Source organism: Staurois parvus, unplaced genomic scaffold (genome assembly GCF_062004578.1).
Source record: "Staurois parvus isolate SC_StPar_1 unplaced genomic scaffold, SC_StPar_1.0 ptg001256l, whole genome shotgun sequence".
NCBI lineage: Eukaryota > Metazoa > Chordata > Amphibia > Anura > Ranidae > Staurois > Staurois parvus.
The window spans coordinates 475,984-498,013 of NW_028319052.1; the positions used below are offsets into that span (position 1 = coordinate 475,984).

General features: G+C 45.1%; 1 protein-coding gene across 1 annotated transcript in view; it reads left to right on the plus strand.

Moving 5' to 3' along the window:
* Positions 1–22,030, plus strand: part of SLC23A1 (solute carrier family 23 member 1) — a 684,016-nt gene that overhangs the window by 462,300 nt on the left and 199,686 nt on the right. Inside the window, exon 8 of the mRNA XM_089660642.1 lies at positions 6,428–6,575. Coding sequence (XP_089516768.1) covers positions 6,428–6,575 — 148 coding nt within the window. The remainder of the gene's footprint in view (positions 1–6,427; positions 6,576–22,030) is intronic.

The following is a 22,030-nucleotide window of genomic DNA, read 5'->3' on the forward strand; positions in this document are numbered from 1 at the left end:
GAAGGGTAAACAAAGGCCTGACAGGGAGGATGGAATGAATGGTCTACCAGCAGGCAGCTTGGAGACTGAAAGCATGTCATCCAATGCAGTTGCTATTGGTAACCCAGATGTAGTGCAATGTACATTGCAGCCATTCATGAAGTTGTGACCTGGTGCAGGAGACAGGTCCTCTAATAGTGAGGAAGGTGGTGATATGGTTCCCTCCCCAGCACAGTTTCCCAAATCAACTAAGACTGAACCCGCATTACAGATACCCACAGCTTGGCCACATGGTACAGGAGAAAAGAAAGCGTTAAATGCATGCATGAATTCCATGCTAGGTGCACGGCGGGACCCCCTTCTGTCACTAGGTTTGAGGTGTCAGAGGTACACCAGACTGGTGGAGAGGGCATAGGCTCAGCAGCGTACCTCCTAAATGCAACCATTCACGGACAAGGTGTGTAGTGACACAGGACAGCATTCTGTAGAGGGAAATTAATTGCAGCACACAGTGTACGGCTCATCTCTAAGTTGGGGGCAGGGGCGGACTGACCATTTGAGCACCCGGGCACTGCTCGAGGGCTCGGGGTCAGTAGGGGGCCCCATGAGATGCCCCTGGTACCTTTCATTGGCTTTTTCATAGGCTTTTGTGGGTGCTGGTGAGGACACAGGGGCCCCATGATCCCCTATTGCCCGGGGGTCCCATGAGTTGTCAGTCCGCCCCTGGTCGGGGGACCGCCATAATGTTTGATTCTCACATGACCATGGTCCTCTCCTGGTACTGAGCATTGATGAGAGCACACACCTGCAAAAAGGTACCTACACGTGCAGTGTGAGTGGCCCTGCCCACAGGTGAGAACCCCTGAATGGACCAAAATCCAAATAACAGGGAAACTGTCAGGAACCATAAACCAGACAGAGACAGTAAGTGCAGTTAAAATCACACGTTTAATGAAATAGCAAAAATAACACAGATCAGGAATGTAGTGGAAACAGATGCCAGGGTTTGGATGCCAGAGCGGGTAGGCAGATGAGCCAGAGTCAAAAAAACAGAAGTCAGCATAGTCAGGAGCCAAAAATCAGGAACAGAAATCGGAAGAGAAGTCAGCCAGACTGAATTGTACACAGAAACACAGGCAAAAACACACTGGAGATAATAGATCACACAAAGGCAAGGAGGAACTGAGCTAAGATGCTAAAAAAGCAAAAAACACTGACTGTAGGATGGACTAATGAGGCAGCTAATGGTATCCAGGTGAGTCACTGTGGAGACAAACAAGTGGCTGGTAGTTAACCGACAGCTGAGCAGCTTCTGAGCACTGAAAGAAAAAAGCTGCTTATTAAGTAGCAGGAGCTCAGCCCTGACAGAAAGATATCTGGCTTCCAGGACCCATCTCTGGTTTCCTGTACCTTACCTTACCCCCTGTCTTGACATGGAGGTGTCAGAGGTACGGTTGAACACCCTATGGTGTACCCAAGAGAGTACATCAGTATTCTGGTGTTGCTCTTTAGGTCTGTGTTCCACCACAAATTTGAACTCTTATAATGCCAAGAACCATCTAGTAACCCATACAGTTGTAAGCTTGTTCTGTCTCATGTAGGTCAGCGGGGCATGGCTCAACAGCAAAAAACCCCCAAAACTTCCCGTCAAGGAGAAAAAAAAAGGAATCTAATGGCGAGGCACCCTTGCACAGGGCACCCTCATGAAGTCTGTTTCTGATTGTTTGGTCTGAGACATTCACACCAGTGGCCTGCTTAAAGTCATTTCGTATGGCTCTGGCAGTGCTCATCCTGTTCCTCCTTGCAGAAAGGAGCAGATACCGGTCCTGCTAATGGGTTAAGGACCTTCTACAGCCCTGCCCAGCTCTCCTAGAGTAACTGCCTGTCTCCTGCAAACTCCTCCATGCTCGTGATGTGCCATTCTGGAGGATTTGGACTGCCTGTGCAATCTCTGTAGGGTCCAGGTATCACCTCGTGTTACCAGTAGTGACACTGACTCTAGTCAAATGTAAAACTAGTGAAAAACAGTCAGAAAAGATGGAGTAGGGAAAAAATGTCAGTGGCTTTCACTTGTAAAAATATTCCTGTTTTGCGGGTCATCTCATTGTTGCCCATCTAGTGCACATGTTGTTAATTTCATTAACACCAAAGAAGCTGAAACTGATTAACAACCCCCTCTGCTACGTTACTGACCAGATCAATATCCCAGGAGTTTGATTGACTTGATGCTATACTCTTGATTAAAAAGTGTACCTTTAATTTCTTTTGAGCAGTTATATATATACATAGATATATATATACAGTATATACACACTATACTGGCAAAAGTATTGGGACGCCTGCCTTTTACACACGCATGAACTTTAACCACTTGCCTACTGGGCACTTATACCCCCTTCCTCCCCAGGCCAATTTTCAGCTTTCAGCGCTGTCGCACTTTGAATGACAATTGCATGGTCATGCACAATTGTACCCATAAGAAATGTTTTACAATTTTTTCACACAGAGCCTTCTTTTGGTGGTATTTAATCGCCACTGGGTGTTTTATTTTTTGCACTATAAACAAAAAAAGTCAAACAATTTGAAAAAAAAAGTTTCTTTTGTTTCTATTATAAAATTTTGTAAACAGGTAATTTTCTCCTTCACTGATGTGCGTTGATGAGGCTGCACTGATAGGCAGCACTGATGGGCACAGATAGGCAGCACTGATGAGGTGGAACGGATAGGAAGCACTGATGAGGTGACACGGATAGGCGGCACTGATGCTGCTGCACTGATATGCAGCAATTATGGGCACTGATTGGCAGCACTGATGGGCCATTGATGACCATTCTTTGTGAGGTCAGTCACTGATGTCGGATGAGAAAGCCTGGCTCGCAGTCTCCGCTCTAATTCATCCCAAAGGTGAGGTTGAGGTCAGGACTCTGTGCAAGCCAGTCAAGTTCCTCCACCCCAAACTCGCTCATCCATGTCTTTATGGACTTTGTGCACTGGGGCGCAGTCATGTTGAAAGAGGCAGGAGCCTTCCCCAAACTGTTCCCACAAAGTTGGGAGCATGAAATTGTTTTGGTATGCAGATGCCTTAAGAGTTCCCTTCACTGGAACTAAGGGCCAAGGCCAACCCCTGAAAAACAACCCCACACCATAATCCCCCTCCACCAAACTTTACACTTGGCACTTTACACAATGCAGTCAAGCAAGTACCGTTCTCCTGGCAACTGCTAAATCCAGACACGTCCATCGGATTGCCAGACAGAGAAACGTGTTTTGTCATTCCAGAGAGTACGCCTTCACTGCTCTAGAGTCCAGTGGCGGCATGCTTTACACAACTGCATCTGATGCTTTGCATTGCACTTGGTCATGTAAGGCTTGGATGCAGCTGCTCGGCCATGGAAACCCATTCCATGAAGTTCTCTACGCACTATTGTTGTGCTAATCTGAAGGCCACTTGAAGTTTGGAGTTTTTTAGCTATTGACTCTGCAGACAGTTGGCAACTTCTGCACACTTTGTGTTTCAGCATGTGCTGACCCCACTCTGTCATTTTACGTGGCCTACCACTTCGTGGCTGAGTTGCTGCTGTTCCCAGTTGCTTCCACTTTGTTATAATACCACTAACAGTTGACCATGGAATATTTAGTAACAAGGGAATTTCACGGATGGACTTATTGCACAAGTGGCAAGCTATCACAGTACCATGCTTGAATTCACTGAGCTCCTTTCATGGAACTCCTCACTGAGCTCCTTTCACAAATGTTTGTAGAAGGAGCCTGCATGCCTATGTGCTTGACTTTATATACCTGTGGCCATGGAGGTGATTGAAACACCTGAATTTAATGATTTGGAGGGGGTCCCAATACTTTGGCAATATAGTGTGTGTGTGTATATATCTCAAAAAGTTGCCGCACTTTTATATACTGTATATAACAGAGTTTAAAAAAACTGCAGAAACTTTTTGAATATATATATATATATATATATATATATATATCTACACAGTATGTATCCCAACAATAACAAAATATTGCTTTTTATAAGTAGGCTACACATCCAAATACCTTTTTTAAAGTACCTTATTAAGAATAAGTATGTAAGTGCTGCCTCCTTGATATCTTTGAAGACTTAGATGTCTCCTCGGTGACCAAGCATTTCCTTCAGCTTCTCCTTTGTTGTGCCAGGAAGGTGATTGTTCTAAATTGGATTCGCACCTTATTCTCACCTTATTGGTGTATGGAAAAAAATTGATAAATCAAAATTTACCCCTTTATAAACTCACATATGAAGCTAAGGGGTTCCAGAGGAAGTTTTTCAAGATCTAGGGCCCTTGGTAAGCTACCCAAGATACCAGTGATTCTTTGCTCTCAATGATTTCTGTTAGGGGTGAACCAAAATTTTGGTGGCCAAAACGTTTCGGCCAAAAGCACCCCTATCGGCCATTGGCCGATCTGAAAATAAGCACCGATACAGGTGCCGAAAATAACACAGCCACCAGCTGCTGCTGCCCCCTCGCCGCCCACCGCTGCCGCCACCCGGTGCCGCTCGGTAGTCCTCCGCATTAGCTGAAAAACCACCGAACAATGGCCTCTACTAATCTCTTGGAGGACCGGAGCGATGTCACTGCCGGTTCCAGTGCCTTGTAAACAAGGCCTTTCCTTTTTTTTTTTTTTTTTTTTTTTTAAAGCATGAGATCAATGCTTTTTTGATAATTAATGACAGGTCCTCTTTAAGACCCCACATCTCTCCTCAGCAATGTAAAGCATTAGTGTCTAAAAAGCATCCCTTTAAGTCAAGAGCGGTTTTAGACCAGCTAGAGAACAGCGATAGTAAATATACTGTACATTGGGCATATTAGTATAAGGCTGATTTCACACTGATGTGCTGAGGTTTACCCACACCTCAGGTGCAGTGCAATGTACCTGCAGCTTTCCTGTGGGTTTGCTGTGTTTAGCCATAGATATCTATTTTATCCTGTGGGTTTGGTGCACTTTCAGAAAGTGCACCACACCTGCAGGATAAAATAGAAGTCTATGGCAAAGTGCAGCTAACCCAGGAACGTCACAGATGCACTGTGCTGCGCCTGCAGTGAAGGTAAACCGCAGCACATCTGTCAGGGGCCGGTTGTTCTGCCGCAATGCGCCGGGTGGTGCATGCGCAGAACACTGACACACTCTAGCCTACGGGACCTGGGCAATCGCGACGGCCGCACATACGCGATCGCGGACACGCGCCTGGTACCAATGACAGGTCAGGGCGCGCTATTTAAACGGGACAGGAGGTATGTCAATTGCCATTTGATCTTTATTTGTCCTGTTCCTGTTATCTGATCCTGTGAAGCTTCCTGTTGCCGACCTTTGCTTTGATCTTGACCCTGCTGATTGTCTCCTGCTTGACCTGACCATTCTTCTGCCTAATCCTCTGTACCGCACTGCCCGTTAGTTGCTGAACCCGGCTCGTGACCCTGACCATTCTCTTCCTGCTCCTCCGGTACCTCGCTGCCCGCACGTTGCTGACCTGGTCTGCCTGACTACACCTTACGTTACCCTGACGATCCATCCCGCACGGATCTGTCCCTGTTACCAGGCCTGCCAGCCTCTTCACGTCAGGTTCCATTTCCCGCACACCCCTGACGGAACAGAGCAGGACTACGTGAGTCCTTGGCTCATGTAGTCCCAAAGTTCAACAAATAGAGGCCAGTCGCTTCCAATATTAACATCATGGTCAGGTACCACCCCAACTTCAAGTTGGGTGCTCCTTGGTGTTCCCGTGTCCCCTTTTATGCACACCACCCTCAGGGTTCTTGCTACCGGACCCACCTCCCCAGCTACCCTGGTACCCTGGTACCCACAAGTGTTAGCCCAAAAGCTCTCGGCCACAAAGCTGGTTCACCCAAAGGTCACATTCAAACCACCCCTCAGTCAGGTCCAGGGGGGCAACATGGCACACCCTCATTTCTTTGTGCTGAAGCAATGACTGCAATGTCTCTACAACTGTCCCCCATAAAGGGACCACAACCTAAATATTGTATTAGGGAAAGGTACCTGCAATCCAGGACACATTCCCAGTGTCCTTTACATGAGATATATAATATAAATCACCAATAATATGGTAATCTTTTAAAATAAACTTGATTTATTTCACCACTTCTAATATATATGTTTACTGAAGTTTTTTTTTGGCTTAACATTTTACTGTTTAGATGAATAATTATAAAGGTCTGCAAATTGCTGGCACAAAACACACTAAAAATAATAATAATAATAATTGCCATAGCTTGGTCTTTAGTGCCAGCTATGGTATATATTTCTGTAGCTGATTTAATGACTGCCAAAGCTATGGAATATTTACATATAGTATGCCTCAGCTGAATTAAGTCACATTTTTTTTCTGATAAATTATTTATTCTGTTACTGTCGCTAATAACAAATTTAATGCTTATCTTGTGTTTTCTAGGTCAGTGGGGATTGCCTTCAATTACCATTGCTGGTGTTCTAGGTATGTTTAGTGCTACACTGGCTGGAATCATTGAATCTATTGGGGACTACTATGCCTGTGCTAGATTATCAGGAGCTCCTCCTCCACCTGTTCATGCGATCAACAGGTATAATTCCACCACTTCACACGAAAAGCAATAAAAAAAGTTTTATTTTTCTCTCTAAAAAAAAAATCACCTGTTTCCAAAATCAACATTATTCCTATTTACCAAAATAAACACCACCTACTGCTGCAGTAAATATGTTAAAGCAATAAATATATTTTATGAATTGCAATATTCATCTTGCGCATATAAAAAAAAAAGTGTATAGTTACTTAATCCTATGTCATTAACCTCAACATATCTAATATTCAGTGCAGATTCATAAGTACTGTATGCCCAAATAAAATGAAAAAACATTTCAATTCATAAATCAAAAAAGTGAATCCAACACATCACATCCAGTTCTTAAGGCAGAGCTCCACCCAAAAGGGGAAGTTCCGCTTTAAAGACTGGTCCCCCGCTCCCCATTAAGGATAGGCACCTTTGGCGAGTGGGGGGGGGGGAGCGGGTACCTGAATTTGACAGGTACCCGCTCCCACTTCTGCTGTGATCGTATAGGCGATCGGAAGCGGAAGTTGTCCTCCTACCCTCCCTCCTTGTAGTCTTCGGGGTCACGTGACAGGTCCCAGAGGACTATGGAGCCATTCAAGAAGCTCAGCAGTACTCAAGCATGCACAGTGGGCACCCGGCTGTGAAGCCGCAAGCTGTCATAGCCGGGTGGCCCACACTGAAGATGCCGGCACCTGGAACACCAGACGGCTGTTGAAATGGGCTGCGGGGAGAACACCGTGGGATCGTGGGACAGGTGAGTGGCTGTTTTTTAAAAGTCAGCATATACAATTTTTGTAGCTGCTGACTTTATTTTTTTACAGTGTGAGTGAACTCCACTTTAAGGAAGTGTTCCATGTGCAGAGCACTATTTATTCTCCTTCTTAATTCAAACACTCCTTGTGCCGTAACCCATTCCCAATAGGAAAATCACTCACCAAATATGCTGTACATGCCTTTCTTAACTAACAGATCGGCAAGAGCAGTTTATTTCACTCCACAGTTAGGGGCTGTTCACAGGTCTCCGGCCAGCAGTCCACCTCCAATATGTAAATTAGACAAAATACCAAACAGGTGAAGCGCTTCTCATAATACCATATCCATTAAAAGTGCCACACACTTAATAAAGCATTATACAGGTGAAACATACAAGTGAAACAAATATAACGGAATATTATCAGATACTTAATGTAATTTTCCTTTCCTGGCCTATTTACACACTTTTCTCCCGTCTTTAGACCTTTGCAAGTACACTGTTAATAACTTGACCATGTGTAAGGAACTGAAGTCTCCCTGCTTAGTGACTCTTGTGCGAAAGTTCCTGGAAACTGGATACCAGTTTAGAATTGAGCTTCGGAGATAGATGTAGTATCCCTATGTCTGATAAATAGACACAAAAGGGATCTTTGCAGGAAAGTGCTGCAATCTGCAACATCCTTCTGTCTGAAGCAATTGCTATCAGAAGAACTAGTTTATCATGAGGAACCTCAATGGAAATGAAGCTACTGGAGCATAGGGTGCCAGCATCAGTGATTTCAGAATCAATCCTAAGTCCTATGAAAGGTAAAATGATTCTCTTGGGAGTCGTATATGGATTATCGCCTGCATGAAGCATCTGCTCAATGGCTCTTCCGCCCATCTGTATCCTGCGGATAAAGCAGAGATCTGAAATTTAATGTTATATGCCAGAACAACCTCTAGCACTGATTGTAAAAATGTCCAGGATATTGGCTAAAGCTGGGGACACAGGAGAGAAATAATTTGCTGAGCAAACAATACAAACTTCCTTCATTATTATTATTATACAGTATTTATATCCTCCTTCATATCCTCTCTTATGTATCATTGATGATCTCTTGGCCTTCACTAAAGTCTGAACCACCTCGAATGAAACTTACTGCACCTCTAGTTTGGCCAATTCAATAGCCAGGCTGTTAAAAGTAATCTCATTGGATTGGGGTGCTGCCATTGACATTGGCATAAAAGATCTCATTTGATCAGAAATTGGATTGGTGGTGCTGATGACATCTAGAGGAGCAGCAAAAACCAAGGCCTCCTTGGCAGGTGGAAAGCACTGTCCAAATTTTCAGAAGCACCTTCATAATCAAGGACACAGGAAGACAATGACCAACGGAAAATCCCATGGCACTGTAAACCCATCTTGTATCATCGAGTCTTCTCCTTTTGTACCTTGTTGCAAATACCGGAAGCTGAACGCTCAGTGGAGTGTCTATGAAAATTACCAAAAAATGTCAGTGAGCGCTTTTGAAAGAAAGCTGCTAGCACCAAAGAGGTGACACACGAACCTTATAGCAGAGTACAGAGGAAAGAAAAGTGCAGCGCTAAATCATACTGAATAAAATTACCTTATACATGCAAAATCATCAATACATGATGAATGTGCAAAGAAAATCACTCCCAATTGTTATAATCAATTCCTAAATGAAATATCAATCCATACATCACATATGGACCAATACTACAAATAATAATCAAACGGCAGTAACAAATAGTCCAATCAATGAAGTGCATGTCCAAATTCATATAGTGTCTAAAACAGTGCAAAGCGAAAGGACAAAAAATCTTCACCGTGTCACCAGCAGTGTGCACTCATCCACCCATCTACACTCACCAGAGGGCTAGAGTACAAGTACATGTATCATAGCCAGCGTAGTAGTTCCAGTTCACCTATTCAGAAGTCCTAGATGGAAAGGAGCTCACACCACAGAGCCCAGAAGGTATGTAGTCTAGTATATTTTATTAAAACTTCTATTATACAAAGCTGAAAACAACCACGAGGAAAGAATTCCCCTTGGACTTTTTACTGCAGCATAAGTATTTCAAGAAAAAAAACACAAAATGGTATTAAAAGAGATTACATATTTATTTGTACACCAATCATAGAAAATACTTAAAATATGAGCTCTGATACATAAAGAAAAATCCCATTATTGCAGAGACACCCTGTTCGGCAAAAAACATATGACCATTTTTTACAAAAGAATTTCATATATGAGTTCATCTCTATGAAAACCCCCAACACGTTTCAATATACAGCTTTACAATCTTCCTCAAGGGGATCAGGAATTGTCTGAACTAGAAAATACATACATGTTAGTGCAAAACCATTATATATTAACATATAGAACCAAACTACACTTGGGGAAAATTACCATCCACTTAACGAGATACTGAGTAACAACCCAGAGCAATTAAAAAAGGTTTGTTTCCAAACACCCCTCTTCATGAATCCAAAAAGAGGGACAGACCTGGTACTGGGCCTGCAGAAGGTCATCAGGCGAACCACATCAGGAAGTAAAGGAGTTCCACACCTGTGCAAGGGAAATTAAGTATGTTTGTATATAGAGGGAAATGAAGTATGAAGTTGAAGTTTAGGCCAGTAGATTACTAATACTAACCCTCTTGGGGCACAGAAGAGGTTGACTGTCAGAATCTTACTGTGTTTGAAAGACCACAATAATCATCAAAGGCCACTGCGATTAAAGTGTCTAAAAGGTAAAAAGATTTCTTTATAGCGTATCTGTATGTCCAAAATACCCAGCCCCTTGTTCTGTCCCAGAGAAACACAATAATAATCACCCTAATCGGACAAACAGCACATAGCCGTTGTATCATTCATATAGGAAAGAAATCACATGTTGATAATGGTAAATTGGTCAAAATAGTAATTGGTTCCCGAAAAAGTTGGCTGTAATTAACCACTTGAGCCCCAGAGGATTTACCCCCCTTAATGACCAGGCCTTTTTTTGCTGTTTGGCGCTGCACTAATTCAAATGATAATTGCGCGGTCATGCAATGCTGTACCCAAACGAAATTTACGTCCTTTTCTTCACACAAATAGAGCTTTCTTTTGGTGGTATTTTATCACCTGTGCGCTTTTTATTTTCTGCGCTATAAACAAAAAAAACACGAAAATTTTGAAAAAAAACAATATTTTCTACTTTCAGCTATAAAAAATATATCGTAAACTCAAAGTTAGTCATAAATTTAAGCCAAAATGTATTCTGCTACATGTTTTTGGTAAAAAAAATCCCAATAAGTGTATATTGATTGCTTTGTGTGAACGTTATAGCGTCTACAAACTATGGTATAGATTACTGTAATTTATGCCTTTTTTTGCTATACAGCGCTGCACTAATTCAAATGATAATTGCGCGGTCATGCAACACTGTAACCAATCAAAATTTACGTCCTTTTTTCACACAAATAGAGCTTTCTTTTGGTGGTATTTGATCACCTGTGCGCTTTTTATTTTTGGCGCTATAAACAAAAAAAACACGAAAATCTTGAAAAAAAAACAATTTTTTCTACTTTCAGCTATAAAAAATATATCGTAAACTCAAAGTTAGTCATAAATTTAAGCCAAAATGTATTCTGCTACATGCTTTTGGTAAAAAAAATCCCAATAAGTGTATATTGATTGCTTTGTGTGAACGTTATAGCGTCTACAAACTATGGTATAGATACTGTAATTTATGCCTTTTTTTGCTATACAGCGCTGCACTAATTCAAATGATAATTGGGCGGTCATGCAATGCTGTACCCAAACAAAATTTACGTCCTTTTTTTCACACAAATAGAGCTTTCTTTTGGTGGTATTTGATCACCTGTGCGCTTTTTATTTTTGGCGCTATAAACAAAAAAAACACGAAAATCTTGAAAAAAAAAACAATTTTTTCTACTTTCAGCTATAAAAAATATATTGTAAACTCAAAGTTAGTCATAAATTTAAGCCAAAATGTATTCTGCTACATGTTTTTGGTAAAAAAAATCCCAATAAGTGTATATTGATTGCTTTGTGTGAAAGTTATAGCGTCTACAAACTATGTTATAGATAATTTGAAATTTACACAGCTTTTACTTTCTGACCGCCCATCACATCTCTTGAGGTGCTAAAATACCAGGATAGAACAAACACCCCGAAATGACCCCTTTTCGGAAAACAGACACCCTAAGCTATCTGCTGAGAGACATATTGGGGTTTATTTACTAAAGCTGGAGAGTCCAAAATCAGACTCCCTTCTGCATAGAAACCAATCAGCTTCTAACCTCAGCTTGTTCAATAAAGCTTTGGCAATGAAACCTGGAAGCTGATTGGTTTCTATGCAGAAGTGAGTCTGATTTTGGACTCTCCAGCTTTAGTAAATAAACCCCATTGTGTCCATGGAAGATTTATTTTTTTTCCACAAGTTTCTGGAAAATGACAAAAACTTTTTTTTTTGTTTTTTTTGCACAAAATTGTAATTTAAATGATTTATTTCTTGCACAAGCCATGGGTATATGTGGAATTATACCCCAAAATACATTCTGCTACTTCTACTGAGTATGAGGATACCACACGTGTGACACTTTTTGGGAGCCTAGCCACATACAGGAGCCTGAAATCAAATGAGCACTTTGAAAGCCTGAAGGTGTGTAACTTCTTCATTTCACTTCCCCACTACCTATCACAGTTTTGGAGGCCCTGTAATGCCAGGATAGCACCAAACCCCCCCCCAAATGACCCCTTTTTGGAAAGTAGACACTCCAAGGAATTTAAAAAGAGGCATGGTAAGTATTTTGCAGATCTCATTTTTTCTCACAAGGTTTTGAAATATAAAAAATAAAAGAAAAAATATATTTTTATTTTCTTTCTTCATTTTCCAAAAACTTGTGGTAAAAAAATAAATTCTTCTATTGATTCAACATGCCTCTCAGCAAATAGTTTGGGGTGTCTACTTTCCAAAAAGGGGTCATTTTGAGGGGTGGGGGCATTTTATGCCCAGCATTAGAGGTTTATGCCACACATCACTCACTCTTCTAACCACCAAGCCTTTTCTGACACTTTTTGTTCACATTAAAAAAATCTGTATTTTTGCTAGGAAATTAAAGTGAACCCCCAAACATTATATATTTTTTTAGAGCAGACACCCTAGTAAATAAAATGGTGGGTGGTGCAATTTTTTATCTCACATATTACTTACACAGCAATTTTTCAAACGCAATTTTTTTGAAAAATATACACTTTTTTTAATTTTAATGCACAAAAACACAATATATTGGCCAATTATTTGGTATGATACCAAATAATTGGCCAATATATTGTGTTTTTGTGCATTAAAATTAAAAAAAGTGTATATTTTTCCAAAAAATTGCGTTTGAAAAATCGCTGTGTAAGTAATATGTGAAATAAAAAGATGATGCTATGCTGAGTAAATAGATACCAAACATGACATGCTTTAAAATTACGCATGCCCTGTGCAATGGCGACAAACTGCATACATTTTTAATATCTATAGGCAACGCTTTAAAAGCCTTTACAAGCTACCATTTTAGATTTACAGAGGAGGTCTAGAGCTATAATTACTGCCCTTGATCTGACGTTCGTGGCGATACCTCACATGCATGGTGCAATCGCTGTTTCCATACTGGCAAAGGGTCAACGTCACGACCGCAGGTGTGCGCGTGCGCGGATGGGCGAGGGTCCTTTTTTTTTTTTTTTTTTATCTGATTTATTTAATTATTTTTACACTGTCCCTTTAATTTTTTTTTTTTTTAATCACTTTTAATGCTATCTCAGGGAGGGGGAGGGGGGGGCATTTTCTCCCGCTGCTTGTAAAGGCAATTCTGCAGCTAATTAACCACTAGGAATGCTTTTACATGAAAGCCCATTGCCGGCTGAAAAAAATGATACCAGGATGATGCCTGCAGCTGCAGGCATCACCCTGGTATAACCATTCAAAGTCCAGTGATGTACCAGTACGTCACTGGTCCTTGTTGGGTGTATATGCTATGTTCTTTTTTTCTTTATGCAGCCTGTGGGCTGAATGAAAAAAAGAGAAGAAATCTCTCCCAGAAAAAGTGTGTGGTATGCCCACCATTAGAAACCTCCCTCAATCCACCCACTTCTAATGGTGGGCACATATGAAATGTGCCAACAAATATAAAATATATATGCCGAAGCATGGGGGCCATCCACCCACTGGCCACCCCAGGCCCCCATGCTTTGGTATATATTCTCTTTTTTTTAACTGCGGATGAAAAATCTCATCCGACAGCACTGCACACACCTACTTATGTCTATTCTGAAAGCAAGACACTGTTGCTGTCAGAATAAACAGGTCAGTGCTGCAGTTTGACGTTCCTGCAAAGAAATCAACAATGGTTAACAATAAAACATAAACTCAATAAAACAACTTTATAAGGAAAAGTGTGTGGTGGTATGCCCACCATTAGAAACCTCCCTCAATCCACCCACTTCTAATGGTGCGCACATATGAAATGTGCCAACAAATATAAAATATATATGCCGAAGCATATAATTATAATAAAGTACTACACTATTAAGCACCTTTCTGGCTCCTGTGGCTGAGCTAAATCCTACTCAGGACCATTTTGGCACCCACCCTGATGGATAGATGGATGGAGCTGGATGACTAACCCATAACTGCCAGCATACTGCTGCACCCCCAGATGTGTGATGTGTATAACCAATGCGCATTAATACTTTTGTTCTGGTGAGTGTACACACGTCCCAAGGGTGGATTACCTTTCACGAGTTCATGCACTACTGTTCGTCACGGATAAACCACACGTGCCATTCATAGGCACTCTCTGAGTTGGTACTCTCACACGAAGGACATTCCAATATTCAGAAATGATTATATGAACTTTTTTTAGCACCATTTAGCAGTTTACATCATTATTGCACTTATTTGCACTTTTTTTATTTTACATGCGTTTATGATTGGGGTCTGGTTGTCCTGCTTTCTTGAAGATTTCTTCGCCTGGCTACCCTACTTTCTTTCCTCTGAACTACCCACTATCATTCTCGGAGATTTTAACATCCCTATTAATGTGAACAACCCGGCTAAATCCAAACTCTTCAACATAGCCTCATCTTTTGCATTAGCACAATGTATACAGTCTAATGTGAATACATTAGACCTTATTTTCTCCCATCTTTGCACTCCCTGCAACCTCTCTCTGATCACAATCTCATCTCCTTCACAGTCTCCTCATCTTCAAACACCTATCCCTCCAAGTATCAAACAAATACCCGCAGAAACCTTCACAATTTGAACCCTGCTCCTTTCCACTGTGCAACTGACCAACTCTATGACAGAATCTCTCCCCTGTCCTGACCTGACCTGGCCACTGCTGTCTATAACAATTCGCTTTCATCCACATTAGACTCACTTGCTCCTCCAACAACACGAAGCTTCAGGCCCAGACCATTACAACCTTGGCAGACTGACGACACCAAAAATCTTAAACGACATAGTCGAGCGCTGGAGCGATTGTGGCATAAAACCAAATCGCAGCAAGCATTCACCCTATATAAATCTGCTTTCTTAACATACAATTCCTCCCTCCATGCTGCCAAACAAGCCTACTTTGTCACTCTTATTAATACCTTGTCATCCAGTCCTTGTTGTCTCTTCTCTACTTTTAACTCTCTACTTTCTCCACCTCCACCTAGTACCTCACTCACTGCTCATGAGATTGCAAATCATTTCAAAAACAAGATTGACGCAATTCGTAAGGGCATCGCCACTGCACAGACATCCATCCCACTTAGCATACCTTATCCCTCAACACTTTCCTCTTTTGACCTTGCTACTACCGAAGAGGTCAATAAGGTTTTCTCAGAAGCCCATCTCACTACCTGCCCCCTGGATCCTGTCCCCTCACAACTACTACGGTCACCCTCTTCTTCCATCCTATGCTCCCTCACTCACATCTTCAATCTTTCCCTCTCTACTGGTGCCTTCCTCTCCCCTCTAAAGCATGTGCACATCACTCCCATACTTAAAAAGCCCTCCCTGGACCCCGCCAACATGAACAACTTAAGACCCATCTCCCTGCTGCCATTTACCTTTAAACTCCTAGAACGCTTGGTCTACAATCGCCTGAGCTCCCACCTCACCGACAACATTCTTGACCCTTTACAGTCTGGCTTTCACTCACTCACTCCTGGTTCTCCTCCTACCTATAGCAGCGCTTCTTCAGCGTTACCTATAACGCTGCCTTCTCCTCTTCACTCCTTCTTTCTGTAGGGGTCCCTCAAGGTTCTGTCCTTGGACCCCTTCTCTTCTCCATCTACACCTCCTCCCTTGGTCACTTGATAAACTCCCATGGCTTTAAGTACCATCTCTATGCTGATGACACACAAATCTATCTTTCTTCCCCTCACCTCACCCCTTCAGTCTCCTCTCACATTACTAACCTACTAAGCGACATATCGGCATGGATGTCACTCCACTTCCTCAACCTCAGTCTTTCCAAAACTGAGCTCTTAGTATCCCCCCCAGCCCGTGCCCCCTCCCCTGACTTCTCCATCAAGATCAATAACACAATCATCATTCCCACCCCTCATGTCAGGGTACTAGGTGTAATCCTAGACTCCCATCTGTCCTTTCAGCCCCAAATCCAATCCCTGTCCAAATCTTGTAGACTTCACCTCCACAACATCTCCAAGATCCGCCCGTTCCTAACCTCGGAAACCACTAAGCAACTTATTTACTCCCTTGTTATATCTCGCCTTGACTATTGTAACTCCCTCCTCATTGGCCTAACGAATCGCAGGTTATCCCCTCTTCAGTCTATCATGAACGCTGCTGCCAGACTCATCCACCTTACTAACCGTTCTGTATCTGCCACCCCTCTCTGCCAATCCCTCCACTGGCTTCCTATTGCCCAACGGATAAAATTCAAAACATTAACAATAACCAACCAGTTCATCCCTTACAGTTACTACCTTTTGTACCACTAGCCCCTCCTTCCTAGATTGTAAACTCCAAGGAGCAGGGCCCTCCTTTCCCTTTTGTATTGAACTGTATTGTCTCCCGTTATATTGTAAAGCGCCGAGCAAACTGTTGGCGCTATATAAATCCTGTAGAATAATAATAATGATAACATGCATTTATAGCGCTGCACTATTACTTTAACATATTTCTATTCTGGGACTGTTGCCAATACCCTGAGTGCTAGCTGCTACCTTCATATCTGTACCTATATTTATATTTATCTTGTGTAATACCATTTTAGTAGTCTATATAATTTTACCAGCGCTCGCTTTATCATTATTTTTAAACAATGTAACTATTCTACTGTCAGGGATCCCCTCGATCCCCGCCGCGTTGGTCCCGGCGCAGGCGCAGTATGCCGCCCGGCGCAGGGACTCGAGCACTGGTTCCGGGCCGGCCGCGGCGCCCGCTGGGCACCAATGGCAGCGCAGGGCGGGATATTTAAACGACCCTGAGCTGTCATTCAGTGCCTTCTGGTCTTTCCTGCATTCTGAATCCTGTGAACCTGTACCCTGTAAGTTATTGACCCGGATTGTACCTGACCTTGCTGTTTTCTCCTGTTCTGACCCTTGCTTTGCCTGACCTCTCTCCTGAATGCCCCCTATTGGATTTGACCTGCTGTTGCTGACCTGGCGTGTGACCCGACCATTCTATGCCCGCTGCCTTGTACCTTGCCGCCCTCTCTGTTACCGACCCGGCCCGTCTGACCCTGCTCATCCATCCATCCATCCCGTGCAGTGGGGTCTTCTGACCTCCTCACATCAGACTCTTCCCCGTGGGAGCCCCTTGCGCATACTACTACCACTGACGGACGCACCCGGTAGTCACGACCTGGTCTCAGGGAGCTCCAAGTCCATCCCCACCATCAGGGGCCCTGGTGAACAAGCACCCTGGGACTTAGACTCCGTGCGCTGGGGACGCCTATTCAGTGGAGTGCTAGTAGTACCGCCGGGCGGTCCCTTACAGTACCAGAAGGCCATGACTGAGTCTAGAGGAGGTCCCTCGCCGCTGGAGGAGATCTGCAGGCACCTATCCAATTTGACACAGGCCGTATCGGCCCTGCAGGATAGATGTCAGCAGATTGAAACTCAATTCCAGGCCTGCACTATATCCGTTCCTGCCCCACAGGCCGCGGTCCCCACACCTCCAGCTGTAGCAGTCCCTGTGCTGGTGTCTGGGGCATCCGCACCACTCCCGGCGGCCGACCCCCGAGTACCCTTACCAGAACGTTTCCACGGGGACCGCACTCGGTTCAGATCATTCCGCGAGTCCTGCCTCCTCTATTTTGAGCTACAACCCCGAACCTTCGTGACTGAATCCGTGAAGGTGGGGTTCGTCATATCCCTCCTGCAGGGTGAACCCCAAGACTGGGCCCATCGATTACGGGGAAAAAATGACCCTCACCTTGGTTCGGTTGACAGTTTTTTTGATGCTATGGCCATCCTTTATGATGACCCGCAGCGGGCAGCTTCTGCTGAAGCTACTCTGTACACACTCCGGCAAGGCCGCCGAGCGGCGGAGGAGTACGCATCTGAATTTAGGCGGTGGATGGGGGATACTCGCTGGAACGAGTTCGCACTCCTGCATCAGTTCCGTGTTGGCCTATCAGACGGCCTGAAAGACGAGCTCGCCCGGGTGGAGGTACCTGAGACTTTAGAGGACCTAATAGCACTGACCATTAAAATTGACCGTAGACTGCGGGAACGCAGGTTTGAGAGGTCCGGCCAGGGTCACGGAAATCCCTGGGGATCATTTCAGGGTCCCAGTCAAACACCTAGGCCAGTCATCCAAAACCGGCCACCTGGAGACAACCCCGAACCCATGCAGCTCGGCCTGGCACGGCCTAAACTATCCCCAGAGGAACATCTGCGCAGACGATCCCAGAACCTGTGCCTCTATTGTGGAGAAGCTGGTCATATGGCGCGTTCCTGCCCGCAGAAACTGAGTAAGTGCACCTCTTCTTCCTTATCCCTTGGCAATGTTGGTCCATCCCAATACTTAGTGGTGCCCCTTTCCTTTCAGCTTCCAGAAAGGACCGTGGAAGTATCGGCCATAATTGACTCTGGGGCATGCAGCTGCTTCGTGGATATTAATTTTGCTCACCAGCAGGGTATTCCCCTTCACTTGAAACAGAAGGGGTTCAATATTTATTTGGCCGACGGTTCCCGAATAAAATCGGGGGTAGTGAACCAGGAAACCCCCTCCATCACCACTGTCATTGCCGGCCAGCACCAGGAACTCCTCCGCCTGGATGCTATAGCTTCACCCCTCTTCCCAGTCATTCTGGGGCTCCCATGGTTACGGGCCCATAACCCCCAGATTGACTGGGAGACCGGAGTAATCACGTTCCCTTCCCCATACTGTCGAATATACTGCCGCACTTCGGGCCCGGGGACCCCCCAAATCCTCCTGTGCTCTGAGGGGGAAGCTGAATTAAAACAAGTAATCCCTGCGGCCTACCATGGGTTTCTAGATGTGTTCAGCAAACGGGGAGCTGATACTCTACCCCCCCACCGCCCTTATGACTGCCCCATTGACCTGTTACCCGGCTCAGAAATTCCTTTTGGGCGAATCTTCCCCCTTTCAGAGCCCGAATTGGGGGCCCTAAAGGAATATATCGAGGACAGCCTCCAGAAGGGGTTCATCCGCCACTCCACTTCACCGGCGGGGGCGGGAATCTTCTTTGTTGAAAAGAAGGACAAAACCTTAAGGCCATGTATCGATTACAGGGAATTGAACAGGGTCACGATAAAAAACCGTTACCCACTACCGTTAGTACCTGAGCTGTTCCAAAGTTTAAAGTCAGCAGTAGTTTTTACCAAGCTGGATCTGAGGGGGGCGTACAACTTGATTCGCATAAGGGAGGGGGACGAGTGGAAGACGGCCTTCCGCACCCGCTTCGGTCATTTTGAATATCTGGTCATGCCGTTCGGGTTGTGTAATGCTCCGGCCACATTTCAACATTTTGTAAATGATATTTTTAGGGACTTTCTGGATGTCTTTGTGATCGTTTATTTAGACGACATTCTGATTTTTTCCCCGTCTCTGGGGGAACACAGAATACATGTAGCAAAAGTATTGGGGCGGTTGCGGCAGCATGGGTTGTACGCCAAGGCAGAAAAATGTTGTTTTGAACAATCCAGCATTGCCTTCTTGGGCCTGATTATCTCCACCGCGGGGGTCGCGATGGATCCCCAGAAGGTCGCTGCAATACTGGATTGGCCTGAACCCACAGACAGGAAAGGCGTCCAGCGATTCATCGGCTTTGCAAATTTTTACCGGAAGTTCATCAAGAACTTCTCGGGTCTGGTCTCCCCCATTACTCAGCTAACCAAGCTGGGAACCCGATTCAGATGGACACCAGAAGCGCAGGGAGCTTTCGAAGCCTTAAAGAAACTGTTCACTTCGGCACCCATTTTGGGTCACCCAGACGCCGCTCTGCCCTACATCTTGGAGGTAGATGCATCGGAGAATGCGGTAGGCTCCATCCTCTCCCAACGAAAAGGCACCAAGGAACTGCTCCACCCGGTAGCGTTCTTCTCACGGAAGCTGACCCCAGCGGAGAGGAACTATGATATCGGTGACCGTGAGCTACTAGCGATCAAAACGGCGTTAGAGGAATGGAGGTACCTGCTGGAAGGTGCGGTGCACCCCATCTTAATATTTACTGACCATAAGAACTTAGAGTATCTGAGAACTGCCAAGCGTCTACGCCCGCGACAGGCGAGATGGGCACTATTCTTTTCAAGATTCAACTTCCATATTACGTACCGGCCGGGATCAAAGAACACTAAGCCGGATGCGTTATCACGGATGTACGAAGACGCCAAAGAGACCCCAGTACCTGACACCATCCTGTCCTCGGGTAACTTCTTGGTCCTTCAGTCGGACCTTCGTTCCAGGCTAATGGAGGCATCCACAAACTTCTCTACCCCAGGCGGAGGGCCGCTCCAGAACAAGGGGGGACTCCTATGGAGGGAAGATCGAATTGTGGTGCCGGAAGAAGCTCGAACCCTGGTCTTGGGGCATTGCCACGACCACCCAATGGCGGGGCACTTTGGCCCAGAAAAGACCCTGGAACTTCTCCGACGCTCATTCTGGTGGCCAGACATGGCTAAAGATTGTAAGGGCTATGTCAGGTCCTGTGTCACCTGCCAGAAGAACAAGCCCTCAAGAAACAAGGTTTGGGGTCTGCTGCGACCCTTACCTATTCCTGAACGGCCTTGGCAAAAGATCTCACTGGACTTTATAGTCGAGCTTCCGCCATCCCGAGACCACACGGCAATCCTGGTAGTCGTGGACCGCTTGTCCAAGATGGCCCACTTCATCCCGTTGAAGAAGACCCCCTCGGCGGCCGAGACCGCGCGAGTCTTCATTCGTGAGGTAGTCAGGTTGCATGGGGTCCCCGAAGACATTGTCTCGGACCGAGGGGTCCAGTTCACGTCCAGATTCTGGAGAGCACTGTGCAAAGCCCTGGACATCAAATTATCTCTCTCTTCTGCGTTCCACCCTCAAACTAACGGTCAAACCGAAAGGACCAATCAGACCTTAGAGCAATATTTAAGATGCTATACCTCGCTTACTCAAGATGACTGGCTGCCACTTCTTCCTTTAGCAGAATTTGCGTATAACAACGCCCGCCACTCAGCAACAGGGCAGTCCCCGTTCTTCGCCAACTATGGCTTTCACCCAGTCTTCCTCCCGGATTTGGTGTCGGAATGCCCAGTACCAGCAACACAAGATGTGGTAACGTTCTTCGCTGCGAACAATAAGAAGCTTCAAGTGGCCATCAGTCGGGCCCAGGAAAACTACAGGAAAGCATTCAACAGGAAACGGAGAGGAGATCTGGTATTGCGGCCTGGGGAGAAGGTTTGGCTGGCGACGTCCAATCTAAAGATGCTTTGCCCGTCAAAGAAATTGGGACCCAAATTCATAGGCCCCTTCTGCATTAAACGGATGGTTAACGAAGTAGCCTATGAACTCGCCCTCCCTGACACGCTCAAGATCCACCCGGTCTTTCATGTATCCCTTCTGAAGCCTGTGGTCCCAGACGCCTTCCCTGACCGGGAATCTAGACCCCCGGAAGCGGTAACGGTCAAAGGAGAAGAAGAATTTGAGGTTGAAACTATCCTGAAGTGTCGAAGGAGGGGAGGCCAGACCCAATTCCTTATCAAATGGAAGGGCTATGGTCCTGAGGACAATTCTTGGGAACCAGCCCATAATGTCCATGCACCCAGACTTGTCCGGAGGTTCTTTCGCGATCACCCGTGGTGGAGAGATCGGGTGGGCATCCGGAGGTTGCCCGTAGGGGGGGGGCAATGTCAGGGATCCCCTCGATCCCCGCCGCGTTGGTCCCGGCGCAGGCGCAGTATGCCGCCCGGCGCAGGGACTCGAGCACTGGTTCCGGGCCGGCCGCGGCGTTCGAGTTCGCGCATGCGCAGTAGAAGCCGCGGCCGCCCGCTGGGCACCAATGGCAGCGCAGGGCGGGATATTTAAACGACCCTGAGCTGTCATTCAGTGCCTTCTGGTCTTTCCTGCATTCTGAATCCTGTGAACCTGTACCCTGTAAGTTATTGACCCGGATTGTACCTGACCTTGCTGTTTTCTCCTGTTCTGACCCTTGCTTTGCCTGACCTCTCTCCTGAATGCCCCCTATTGGAT